The sequence below is a fragment of the Petromyzon marinus genome, chromosome 73 (assembly GCF_048934315.1).
Source record: "Petromyzon marinus isolate PM22_M1 ecotype Great Lakes invasive population chromosome 73, UKy_Petmar_22M1.pri1.0, whole genome shotgun sequence".
NCBI lineage: Eukaryota > Metazoa > Chordata > Hyperoartia > Petromyzontiformes > Petromyzontidae > Petromyzon > Petromyzon marinus.
In genome coordinates, this window is record NC_133739.1 from 9,294,486 (window position 1) to 9,309,584 (window position 15,099).

General features: G+C 56.0%; 1 protein-coding gene across 1 annotated transcript in view; it reads left to right on the forward strand.

The window, feature by feature from the left end:
- The window catches only part of LOC116937925 (uncharacterized), a 209,181-nt gene extending 194,567 nt beyond the window's left edge, over positions 1–14,614 (forward strand). Inside the window, exon 9 of the mRNA XM_076055901.1 lies at positions 14,201–14,614. Coding sequence (XP_075912016.1) covers positions 14,201–14,614 — 414 coding nt within the window. The remainder of the gene's footprint in view (positions 1–14,200) is intronic.
- The last annotated feature ends 485 nt before the right edge of the window (positions 14,615–15,099 follow it).

The following is a 15,099-nucleotide window of genomic DNA, read 5'->3' on the forward strand; positions in this document are numbered from 1 at the left end:
AGACTCAGCACTGAGACCCACAGACTCAGCACTGAGACCCACAGACCAAGCACTGAGACCCACAGACTCAGCACTGAGACCCACAGACTCAGCACTGCCACCCACAGACTCAGCAATGAGACCCACAGACTCAGCACTGAGACCCACAGACTCAGCGCTGAGACTCACAGACTCAGCACTGCCACCCACAGACTCAGCACTGAGACCCATAGACTCAGCACTGCTACCCACAGACTCAGCACTGCTACCCACAGACTCAGCGCTGAGACCCACAGACTCAGCACTGAGACCCACAGACTCATAGACTCAACACTGAGACCCACAGACTCAACACTGAGACCCACAGACTCATAGACTCAGCACTGAGACCCACAGACTCATAGACTCAGCACTGAGACCCACAGACTCAACACTGAGACCCACAGACTCATAGACTCAGCACTGAGACCCACAGACTCATAGACTCAGCACTGAGACCCACAGACTCATAGACTCAGCCCTGAGACCCACAGACTCAGCACTGAGACCCACAGACTCAGCACTGAGACCCACAGACTCAGCACTGCCACCCACAGACTCAGCACTGAGACCCACAGACTCAGCACTGAGACCCATAGACTCAGCACTGAGACCCACAGACTCAGCACTGAGACCCACAGACTCAGCACTGAGACCCACAAACTCAGCAGTGCCAACCACAGACTCAGCGCTGAGACCCACAGACTCAGCACTGAGACCCACAGACTCAGCACTGCTACTCATAGACTCAGCCCTGAGACCCACATACTCAGCACTGAGACCCACAGACTCAGCACAGTGACCCACAGACTCAACACTAAGACCCACAGACTCAGCCCTGAGACCCACATACTCAGCACTGAGACCCACAGACTCAGCACTGAGACCCACAGACTCAGCACTGAGACCCACAGACTCAGCACAGAGACCCACAGACTCAACACTAAGACCCACAGACTCAACACTGAGACCCACAGACTCAGCACTGAGACCCATAGACTCAGCACTGAGACCCACAGACTCAGCATTGAGACCCACAGACTAAGCACTGAGACCCACAGACTCAGCACTGAGACCCACAGACTCAGCACTGCCACCCACAGACTCAGCACTGAGACCCATAGACTCAGCACTGCTACCCACAGACTCAGCACTGCTACCCACAGACTCAGCGCTGAGACCCACAGACTCAACACTGAGACCCACAGACTCATAGACTCAGCACTGAGACGCACAGACTCATAGACTCAGCACTGCTACCCACAGACTCATAGACTCAGCACTGCTACCCACAGACTCAGCGCTGAGACCCACAGACCCACAGACTCAGCACTGAGACCCACAGACTCATAGACTCAGCACTGAGACCCACAGACTCATAGACTCAACACTGAGACCCACAGACTCAACACTGAGACCCACAGACTCATAGACTCAGCACTGAGACCCACAGACTCATAGACTCAGCACTGCTACCCACAGACTCAGCGCTGAGACCCACAGACTCAACACTGAGACCCACAGACTCATAGACTCAGCACTGAGACGCACAGACTCATAGACTCAGCACTGCTACCCACAGACTCATAGACTCAGCACTGCTACCCACAGACTCAGCGCTGAGACCCACAGACCCACAGACTCAGCACTGAGACCCACAGACTCATAGACTCAGCACTGAGACCCACAGACTCATAGACTCAACACTGAGACCCACAGACTCAACAATGAGACCCACAGACTCATAGACTCAGCACTGAGACCCACAGACTCATAGACTCAGCACTGAGACCCACAGACTCAACACTGAGACCCACAGACTCATAGACTCAGCACTGAGACCCACAGACTCATAGACTCAGCACTGAGACCCACAGACTCATAGACTCAGCCCTGAGACCCACAGACTCAGCACTGAGACCCACAGACTCATAGACTCAGCACTGAGACCCACAGACTTATAGACTCAGCACTGAGACCCACAGACTCAACACTGAGACCCACAGACTCATAGACTCAGCACTGAGACCCACAGACTCAGCAATGAGACCCACAGACTCATAGACTCAGCACTGCTACCCACAGACTCAGCATTGAGACCCACAGACTCAGCACTGAGACCCACAGACTCAGCACTGAGACCCACAGACTCAGCACTGCTACCCATAGACTGAGCACTGAGACCCATAGACTCAGCACTGAGACCCACAGACTCAGCACTGAGACCCACAGACTCATAGACTCAGCACTGAGACCCACAGACTCATAGACTCAACACTGAGACCCACAGACTCAACACTGAGACCCACAGACTCATAGACTCAGCACTGAGACCCACAGACTCATAGACTCAGCACTGAGACCCACAGACTCAACACTGAGACCCACAGACTCATAGACTCAGCACTGAGACCCACAGACTCATAGACTCAGCACTGAGACCCACAGACTCATAGACTCAGCCCTGAGACCCATAGACTCAGCACTGAGACCCACAGACTCATAGACTCAGCACTGAGACCCACAGACTCATAGACTCAGCACTGATACCCACAGACTCAACACTGAGACCCACAGACTCATAGACTCAGCACTGAGACCCACAGACTCAGCAATGAGACCCACAGACTCATAGACTCAGCACTGCTACCCACAGACTCAGCATTGAGACCCACAGACTCAGCACTGTGACCCACAGACTCAGCACTGAGACCCACAGACTCAGCACTGAGACCCACAGACTCAGCACTGAGACCCACAGACTCAGCACTGAGACCCATAGACTCAGCACTGAGACCCACAGACTCAGCACTGCTACCCATAGACTCAGCACTGTGACCCACAGACTCAGCACTGAGACCCACAGACTCAGCACTGCCACCCATAGACTCAGCACTGAGACCCACAGACTCAGCACTGCTACCCATAGACTCAGCACTGAGACCCATAGACTCAGCACTGAGACCCACAGACTCAGCACTGCTACCCATAGACTCAGCACTGAGACCCACAGACTCAGCACTGCCACCCATAGACTCAGCACTGAGACCCACAGACTCAGCACTGAGACCCACAGACTCAGCACTGCTACCCACAGACTCAGCACTGAGACCCATAGTCTCAGCACTGAGACCCACAGACTCAGCACTGCCACCCATAGACTCAGCACTGAGACCCACAGACTCAGCACTGCTACCCATAGACTCAGCACTGAGACCCACAGACTCAGCACTGAGACCCACAGACTCATAGACTCAGCACTGAGACCCACAGACTCATAGACTCAACACTGAGACCCACAGACTCAACACTGAGACCCACAGACTCATAGACTCAGCACTGAGACCCACAGACTCATAGACTCAGCACTGAGACCCACAGACTCAACACTGAGACCCACAGACTCATAGACTCAGCACTGAGACCCACAGACTCATAGACTCAGCACTGAGACCCACAGACTCATAGACTCAGCCCTGAGACCCATAGACTCAGCACTGAGACCCATAGACTCAGCACTGAGACCCACAGACTCATAGACTCAGCACTGAGACCCACAGACTCATAGACTCAGCACTGATACCCACAGACTCAACACTGAGACCCACAGACTCATAGACTCAGCACTGAGACCCACAGACTCAGCAATGAGACCCACAGACTCATAGACTCAGCACTGCTACCCACAGACTCAGCATTGAGACCCACAGACTCAGCACTGTGACCCACAGACTCAGCACTGAGACCCACAGACTCAGCACTGAGACCCACAGACTCAGCACTGAGACCCATAGACTCAGCACTGAGACCCACAGACTCAGCACTGCTACCCACAGACTCAGCACTGCTACCCATAGACTCAGCACTGAGACTCATAGACTCAGCACTGTGACCCACAGACTCAGCACTGAGACCCACAGACTCAGCACTGCCACCCATAGACTCAGCACTGAGACCCACAGACTCAGCACTGCTACCCATAGACTCAGCACTGAGACCCATAGACTCAGCACTGAGACCCACAGACTCAGCACTGCTACCCATAGACTCAGCACTGAGACCCACAGACTCAGCACTGCCACCCATAGACTCAGCACTGAGACCCACAGACTCAGCACTGAGACCCACAGACTCAGCACTGCCACCCATAGACTCAGCACTGAGACCCACAGACTCAGCACTGCTACCCATAGACTCAGCACTGAGACCCACAGACTCAGCACTGCCACCCATAGACTCAGCACTGAGACCCACAGACTCAGCACTGAGGCCCACAGACTCAGCACTGCTACCCACAGACTCAGCACTGAGACCCATAGTCTCAGCACTGAGACCCACAGACTCAGCACTGCCACCCATAGACTCAGCACTGAGACCCACAGACTCAGCACTGAGACCCACAGACTCAGCACTGTGACCCACAGACTCAGCACTGAGACCCACAGACTCAGCACTGCCACCCATAGACTCAGCACTGAGACCCACAGACTCAGCACTGCTACCCATAGACTCAGCACTGAGACCCATAGACTCAGCACTGAGACCCACAGACTCAGCACTGCTACCCATAGACTCAGCACTGAGACCCACAGACTCAGCACTGCCACCCATAGACTCAGCACTGAGACCCACAGACTCAGCACTGAGACCCACAGACTCAGCACTGCTACCCACAGACTCAGCACTGAGACCCATAGTCTCAGCACTGAGACCCACAGACTCAGCACTGCCACCCATAGACTCAGCACTGAGACCCACAGACTCAGCACTGCTACCCATAGACTCAGCACTGAGACCCACAGACTCAGCACTGCCACCCATAGACTCAGCACTGAGACCCACAGACTCAGCACTGAGGCCCACAGACTCAGCACTGCTACCCACAGACTCAGCACTGAGACCCATAGTCTCAGCACTGAGACCCACAGACTCAGCACTGCCACCCATAGACTCAGCACTGAGACCCACAGACTCAGCACTGAGACCCACAGACTCAGCACTGTGACCCACAGACTCAGCACTGAGACCCACAGACTCAGCACTGCCACCCATAGACTCAGCACTGAGACCCACAGACTCAGCACTGCCACCCACAGACTCAGCACTGCCACCCACAGACTCAGCACTGAGACCCACAGACTCAGCACTGAGACCCACAGACTCAGCACTGAGACCCACAGACTCAGCACTGAGACCCACCGACTCAGCACTGAGACCCACAGACTCAGCACTGAGACCCACAGACTCAGCACTGAGACCCACAGACTCAGCACTGAGACCCACAGACTCAGCACTGCCACCCACAGACTCAGCACTGAGACCCACAGACTCAGCACTGAGACCCATAGACTCAGCACTGAGACCCACAGACTCAGCACTGAGACCCACAGACTCAGCACTGAGACCCACAAACTCAGCAGTGCCAACCACAGACTCAGCGCTGAGACCCACAGACTCAGCACTGAGACCCACAGACTCAGCACTGAGACCCACAGACTCAGCACTGAGACCCACAGACTCAGCACTGAGACCCACAGACTCAGCACTAAGACCCACAGACTCAGCAGTGAGACCCACAGACTCAGCACTGCCACCCACAGACTCAGCACTGAGACCCACAGACTCAGCACTGCTACTCATAGACTCAGCCCTGAGACCCACATACTCAGCACTGAGACCCACAGACTCAGCACAGAGACCCACAGACTCAACACTAAGACCCACAGACTCAGCCCTGAGACCCACATACTCAGCACTGAGACCCACAGACTCAGCACTGAGACCCACAGACTCAGCACTGAGACCCACAGACTCAGCACAGAGACCCACAGACTCAACACTAAGACCCACAGACTCAACACTGAGACCCACAGACTCAGCACTGAGACCCATAGACTCAGCACTGAGACCCACAGACTCAGCACTGAGACCCACAGACTAAGCACTGAGACCCACAGACTCAGCACTGAGACCCACAGACTCAGCACTGCCACCCACAGACTCAGCAATGAGACCCACAGACTCAGCACTGAGACCCACAGACTCAGCGCTGAGACTCACAGACTCAGCACTGCCACCCACAGACTCAGCACTGAGACCCATAGACTCAGCACTGCTACCCACAGACTCAGCACTGCTACCCACAGACTCAGCGCTGAGACCCACAGACTCAACACTGAGACCCACAGACTCATAGACTCAGCACTGAGACCCACAGACTCATAGACTCAGCACTGCTACCCACAGACTCATAGACTCAGCACTGCTACCCACAGACTCAGCGCTGAGACCCACAGACCCACAGACTCAGCACTGAGACCCACAGACTCATAGACTCAGCACTGAGACCCACAGACTCATAGACTCAACACTGAGACCCACAGACTCAACACTGAGACCCACAGACTCATAGACTCAGCACTGAGACCCACAGACTCATAGACTCAGCACTGAGACCCACAGACTCAACACTGAGACCCACAGACTCATAGACTCAGCACTGAGACCCACAGACTCATAGACTCAGCACTGAGACCCACAGACTCATAGACTCAGCCCTGAGACCCACAGACTCAGCACTGAGACCCACAGACTCAGCACTGAGACCCACAGACTCAGCACTGCCACCCACAGACTCAGCACTGAGACCCACAGACTCAGCACTGAGACCCATAGACTCAGCACTGAGACCCACAGACTCAGCACTGAGACCCACAGACTCAGCACTGAGACCCACAAACTCAGCAGTGCCAACCACAGACTCAGCGCTGAGACCCACAGACTCAGCACTGAGACCCACAGACTCAGCACTGAGACCCACAGACTCAGCACTAAGACCCACAGACTCAGCACTGAGACCCACAGACTCAGCACTGCCACCCACAGACTCAGCACTGAGACCCACAGACTCAGCACTGCTACTCATAGACTCAGCCCTGAGACCCACATACTCAGCACTGAGACCCACAGACTCAGCACAGAGACCCACAGACTCAACACTAAGACCCACAGACTCAGCCCTGAGACCCACATACTCAGCACTGAGACCCACAGACTCAGCACTGAGACCCACAGACTCAGCACTGAGACCCACAGACTCAGCACAGAGACCCACAGACTCAACACTAAGACCCACAGACTCAACACTGAGACCCACAGACTCAGCACTGAGACCCATAGACTCAGCACTGAGACCCACAGACTCAGCATTGAGACCCACAGACTAAGCACTGAGACCCACAGACTCAGCACTGAGACCCACAGACTCAGCACTGCCACCCACAGACTCAGCACTGAGACCCATAGACTCAGCACTGCTACCCACAGACTCAGCACTGCTACCCACAGACTCAGCGCTGAGACCCACAGACTCAACACTGAGACCCACAGACTCATAGACTCAGCACTGAGACGCACAGACTCATAGACTCAGCACTGCTACCCACAGACTCATAGACTCAGCACTGCTACCCACAGACTCAGCGCTGAGACCCACAGACCCACAGACTCAGCACTGAGACCCACAGACTCATAGACTCAGCACTGAGACCCACAGACTCATAGACTCAACACTGAGACCCACAGACTCAACACTGAGACCCACAGACTCATAGACTCAGCACTGAGACCCACAGACTCATAGACTCAGCACTGCTACCCACAGACTCAGCGCTGAGACCCACAGACTCAACACTGAGACCCACAGACTCATAGACTCAGCACTGAGACGCACAGACTCATAGACTCAGCACTGCTACCCACAGACTCATAGACTCAGCACTGCTACCCACAGACTCAGCGCTGAGACCCACAGACCCACAGACTCAGCACTGAGACCCACAGACTCATAGACTCAGCACTGAGACCCACAGACTCATAGACTCAGCACTGAGACCCACAGACTCAACACTGAGACCCACAGACTCATAGACTCAGCACTGAGACCCACAGACTCATAGACTCAGCACTGAGACCCACAGACTCATAGACTCAGCCCTGAGACCCACAGACTCAGCACTGAGACCCACAGACTCATAGACTCAGCACTGAGACCCACAGACTTATAGACTCAGCACTGAGACCCACAGACTCAACACTGAGACCCACAGACTCATAGACTCAGCACTGAGACCCACAGACTCAGCAATGAGACCCACAGACTCATAGACTCAGCACTGCTACCCACAGACTCAGCATTGAGACCCACAGACTCAGCACTGAGACCCACAGACTCAGCACTGAGACCCACAGACTCAGCACTGCTACCCATAGACTGAGCACTGAGACCCATAGACTCAGCACTGAGACCCACAGACTCAGCACTGAGACCCACAGACTCATAGACTCAGCACTGAGACCCACAGACTCATAGACTCAACACTGAGACCCACAGACTCAACACTGAGACCCACAGACTCATAGACTCAGCACTGAGACCCACAGACTCATAGACTCAGCACTGAGACCCACAGACTCAACACTGAGACCCACAGACTCACAGACTCAGCACTGAGACCCACAGACTCATAGACTCAGCACTGAGACCCACAGACTCATAGACTCAGCCCTGAGACCCATAGACTCAGCACTGAGACCCACAGACTCATAGACTCAGCACTGAGACCCACAGACTCATAGACTCAGCACTGATACCCACAGACTCAACACTGAGACCCACAGACTCATAGACTCAGCACTGAGACCCACAGACTCAGCAATGAGACCCACAGACTCATAGACTCAGCACTGCTACCCACAGACTCAGCATTGAGACCCACAGACTCAGCACTGTGACCCACAGACTCAGCACTGAGACCCACAGACTCAGCACTGAGACCCACAGACTCAGCACTGAGACCCACAGACTCAGCACTGAGACCCATAGACTCAGCACTGAGACCCACAGACTCAGCACTGCTACCCATAGACTCAGCACTGTGACCCACAGACTCAGCACTGAGACCCACAGACTCAGCACTGCCACCCATAGACTCAGCACTGAGACCCACAGACTCAGCACTGCTACCCATAGACTCAGCACTGAGACCCATAGACTCAGCACTGAGACCCACAGACTCAGCACTGCTACCCATAGACTCAGCACTGAGACCCACAGACTCAGCACTGCCACCCATAGACTCAGCACTGAGACCCACAGACTCAGCACTGAGACCCACAGACTCAGCACTGCTACCCACAGACTCAGCACTGAGACCCATAGTCTCAGCACTGAGACCCACAGACTCAGCACTGCCACCCATAGACTCAGCACTGAGACCCACAGACTCAGCACTGCTACCCATAGACTCAGCACTGAGACCCACAGACTCAGCACTGAGACCCACAGACTCATAGACTCAGCACTGAGACCCACAGACTCATAGACTCAACACTGAGACCCACAGACTCAACACTGAGACCCACAGACTCATAGACTCAGCACTGAGACCCACAGACTCATAGACTCAGCACTGAGACCCACAGACTCAACACTGAGACCCACAGACTCATAGACTCAGCACTGAGACCCACAGACTCATAGACTCAGCACTGAGACCCACAGACTCATAGACTCAGCCCTGAGACCCATAGACTCAGCACTGAGACCCATAGACTCAGCACTGAGACCCACAGACTCATAGACTCAGCACTGAGACCCACAGACTCATAGACTCAGCACTGATACCCACAGACTCAACACTGAGACCCACAGACTCATAGACTCAGCACTGAGACCCACAGACTCAGCAATGAGACCCACAGACTCATAGACTCAGCACTGCTACCCACAGACTCAGCATTGAGACCCACAGACTCAGCACTGTGACCCACAGACTCAGCACTGAGACCCACAGACTCAGCACTGAGACCCACAGACTCAGCACTGAGACCCACAGACTCAGCACTGAGACCCATAGACTCAGCACTGAGACCCACAGACTCAGCACTGCTACCCACAGACTCAGCACTGCTACCCATAGACTCAGCACTGAGACTCATAGACTCAGCACTGTGACCCACAGACTCAGCACTGAGACCCACAGACTCAGCACTGCCACCCATAGACTCAGCACTGAGACCCACAGACTCAGCACTGCTACCCATAGACTCAGCACTGAGACCCATAGACTCAGCACTGAGACCCACAGACTCAGCACTGCTACCCATAGACTCAGCACTGAGACCCACAGACTCAGCACTGCCACCCATAGACTCAGCACTGAGACCCACAGACTCAGCACTGAGACCCACAGACTCAGCACTGCCACCCATAGACTCAGCACTGAGACCCACAGACTCAGCACTGCTACCCATAGACTCAGCACTGAGACCCACAGACTCAGCACTGCCACCCATAGACTCAGCACTGAGACCCACAGACTCAGCACTGAGGCCCACAGACTCAGCACTGCTACCCACAGACTCAGCACTGAGACCCATAGTCTCAGCACTGAGACCCACAGACTCAGCACTGCCACCCATAGACTCAGCACTGAGACCCACAGACTCAGCACTGAGACCCACAGACTCAGCACTGTGACCCACAGACTCAGCACTGAGACCCACAGACTCAGCACTGCCACCCATAGACTCAGCACTGAGACCCACAGACTCAGCACTGCTACCCATAGACTCAGCACTGAGACCCATAGACTCAGCACTGAGACCCACAGACTCAGCACTGCTACCCATAGACTCAGCACTGAGACCCACAGACTCAGCACTGCCACCCATAGACTCAGCACTGAGACCCACAGACTCAGCACTGAGACCCACAGACTCAGCACTGCTACCCACAGACTCAGCACTGAGACCCATAGTCTCAGCACTGAGACCCACAGACTCAGCACTGCCACCCATAGACTCAGCACTGAGACCCACAGACTCAGCACTGCTACCCATAGACTCAGCACTGAGACCCACAGACTCAGCACTGCCACCCATAGACTCAGCACTGAGACCCACAGACTCAGCACTGAGGCCCACAGACTCAGCACTGCTACCCACAGACTCAGCACTGAGACCCATAGTCTCAGCACTGAGACCCACAGACTCAGCACTGCCACCCATAGACTCAGCACTGAGACCCACAGACTCAGCACTGCTACCCATAGACTCAGCACTGAGACCCACAGACTCAGCACTGAGACCCACAGACTCATAGACTCAGCACTGAGACCCACAGACTCATAGACTCAACACTGAGACCCACAGACTCAACACTGAGACCCACAGACTCATAGACTCAGCACTGAGACCCACAGACTCATAGACTCAGCACTGAGACCCACAGACTCAACACTGAGACCCACAGACTCATAGACTCAGCACTGAGACCCACAGACTCATAGACTCAGCACTGAGACCCACAGACTCATAGACTCAGCCCTGAGACCCATAGACTCAGCACTGAGACCCATAGACTCAGCACTGAGACCCACAGACTCATAGACTCAGCACTGAGACCCACAGACTCATAGACTCAGCACTGATACCCACAGACTCAACACTGAGACCCACAGACTCATAGACTCAGCACTGAGACCCACAGACTCAGCAATGAGACCCACAGACTCATAGACTCAGCACTGCTACCCACAGACTCAGCATTGAGACCCACAGACTCAGCACTGTGACCCACAGACTCAGCACTGAGACCCACAGACTCAGCACTGAGACCCACAGACTCAGCACTGAGACCCACAGACTCAGCACTGAGACCCATAGACTCAGCACTGAGACCCACAGACTCAGCACTGCTACCCACAGACTCAGCACTGCTACCCATAGACTCAGCACTGAGACTCATAGACTCAGCACTGTGACCCACAGACTCAGCACTGAGACCCACAGACTCAGCACTGCCACCCATAGACTCAGCACTGAGACCCACAGACTCAGCACTGCTACCCATAGACTCAGCACTGAGACCCATAGACTCAGCACTGAGACCCACAGACTCAGCACTGCTACCCATAGACTCAGCACTGAGACCCACAGACTCAGCACTGCCACCCATAGACTCAGCACTGAGACCCACAGACTCAGCACTGAGACCCACAGACTCAGCACTGCCACCCATAGACTCAGCACTGAGACCCACAGACTCAGCACTGCTACCCATAGACTCAGCACTGAGACCCACAGACTCAGCACTGCCACCCATAGACTCAGCACTGAGACCCACAGACTCAGCACTGAGGCCCACAGACTCAGCACTGCCACCCATAGACTCAGCACTGAGACCCACAGACTCAGCACTGAGACCCACAGACTCAGCACTGTGACCCACAGACTCAGCACTGAGACCCACAGACTCAGCACTGCCACCCATAGACTCAGCACTGAGACCCACAGACTCAGCACTGCTACCCATAGACTCAGCACTGAGACCCATAGACTCAGCACTGAGACCCACAGACTCAGCACTGCTACCCATAGACTCAGCACTGAGACCCACAGACTCAGCACTGCCACCCATAGACTCAGCACTGAGACCCACAGTCTCAGCACTGAGACCCACAGACTCAGCACTGCTACCCACAGACTCAGCACTGAGACCCACAGACTCAGCACTGAGACCCACAGACTCAGCACTGTGACCCACAGACTCAGCACTGAGACCCACAGACTCAGCACTGCCACCCATAGACTCAGCACTGAGACCCACAGACTCAGCACTGCTACCCATAGACTCAGCACTGAGACCCATAGACTCAGCACTGAGACCCACAGACTCAGCACTGCTACCCACAGACTCAGCACTGCCACCCATAGACTCAGCACTGAGACCCACAGACTCAGCACTGAGACCCACAGACTCAGCACTGCTACCCACAGACTCAGCACTGAGACCCACAGACTCAGCACTGAGACCCACAGACTCAGCACTGCTACCCACAGACTCAGCACTGAGACCCACAGACTCAGCACTGCCACCCATAGACTCAGCACTGAGACCCACAGACTCAGCACTGAGACCCACAGACTCAGCACTGCTACCCACAGACTCAGCACTGAGACCCATAGACTCAGCACTGAGACCCACAGACTCAGCACTGAGACCCATAGACTCAGCACTGAGACCCACAGACTCAGCACTGAGACCCACAGACTCAACACTGAGACCCACAGACTCAGCACTGCTACCCACAGACTCAGCACTGAGACCCACAGACTCAGCACTGAGACCCACAGACTCAGCACTGCCACCCATAGACTCAGCACTGAGACCCACAGACTCAGCACTGAGACCCACAGACTCAGCACTGCCACCCACAGACTCAGCACTGAGACCCACAGACTCAGCACTGAGACCCATAGACACAATTCACGATTACCCCGTGTGTTGGTCACGATTCCCCCGTGACAGGGTTCAAGATGACCTCTTGTGGGGGTTCACGATGACCCCGTGTGGGAGGTCACGATGACCCCTGGTGTGGGAGGTCACGATGACCCCTTGTGGGGGTTCACGATGTCCCCGTGTGAGGGCTCACGATGACCCCGTGTGTGGGAGGTCACGATGACCCCTTTGTAGGGGTCACGATGACCCCGTGTGTGGGAGGTCACGATGACCCCTTGTGTGGGAGGTCACGATGACCCCTTGTGTGGGTTCACGTTGACCCCGTGTGTGGGTTCACGATGACCCCTTGTTCGTGGGGTCACGATGACCCCTTGTGGGAGGTCACAATGACCCCTTGTGTGTGGGAGGTCACGATGACCCCTTGTGTGTGGGAGGTCACGATGACCCCGTGTGTGGGAGGTCACGCTGACCCCACGTGGGAGGTCACGCTGACCCCTTGTGTGGGTTCACGATGACCCCGTGTGTGGGTTCACGATGACCCCTTGTGCGAGGTCACGATGACCCCGTGACGGGGTTCACGATGACCCAGTGTGAGGGTTCACGATGACCCCGTGTGTGGGTTCACGATGACCCCTTGTGGGAGGTCACGATGAGCCCTTGTGTGGGTTCACGATGACCCCTTTGGGGAGGTCACGATGACCCCTTGTGTGGGTTCACGATGTCCCCTTGTGTGGGAGGTCGCGATGACCCCGTGTGTGGGTTCACTATGACCCCTTGGGAGGTCACGATGACCCTGTGTTTGTGGAGGTCACGATGACCCCGCGTGGGAGGTCACGATGACCCCGCTTGGGGGGGGTGGGGGTGTGTCTCCCCGGCCAGGTGCTGTGCGCCTGCACCGTGCGGCCCCCCTACCCGGCGTTCGAGACCTTCGACCTCGACCTCGACCTCGACGCCGACCTCGACCTCGACCCCTCCATCGCCCTCAACACCATGGGCATGGTGCTGAGGGCGCCGCCCCCGCGCCGCCCGCCGCCGCCGCCGCACCTCCCGGCCACCGGCACCGGCGGCGGCGACGACGACGGAATCCTCCCTCGCGACGGTCGCCCCGGCGACGGTCGCCCCGGCGACGGTCGCCGTGGCGACGGTTGCCGTGGCGACGGCCGGGCAGGGCAACGCCCCCTGGGTTCGTCATCGTCTAGCCCCACCCACCCCATCGACTGGTACTCACGGACACTCTTCCCTGCCGCATTCCTCCTCTTTAACGTCGTCTACTGGGTCTCCTACTGGGACTAGTGGGGGGCTGGTGGTGGTGGGGGGGTGGTGGTGGGGGGGTGGAGGGGGGGGTTGGTGGGGGGTTGGTGGGGGGGTTGGTGGGGAGAGTCTAGCCCCACCCACCCCATCGACTGGTACTCACGGACACTCTTCCCTGCCACATTCCTCCTCTTTAACGTCGTCTACTGGGTCTCCTACTGGGACTAGTGGGGGGGTGGTGGTGGGGGGGTGGTGGTGGGGGGGTTGGTGGGGGGGGTTGGTGGGGGGAGTCTGGCCCCACCCACCCCATCGACTGGTACTCACGGACACTCTTCCCTGCCACATTCCTCCTCTTTAACGTCGTCTACTGGGTCTCCTACTGGGACTAGTGGGGGGCTGGTGGTGGTGGGGGGGTGGTGGTGGGGGGGTGGTGGTGGGGGGGTTTGTGGGGGGGGTTAGTGGGGGGAGTCTAGCCCCACCCACACCATCGACTGGTACTCACGGACACTCTTCCCTGCCACATTCCT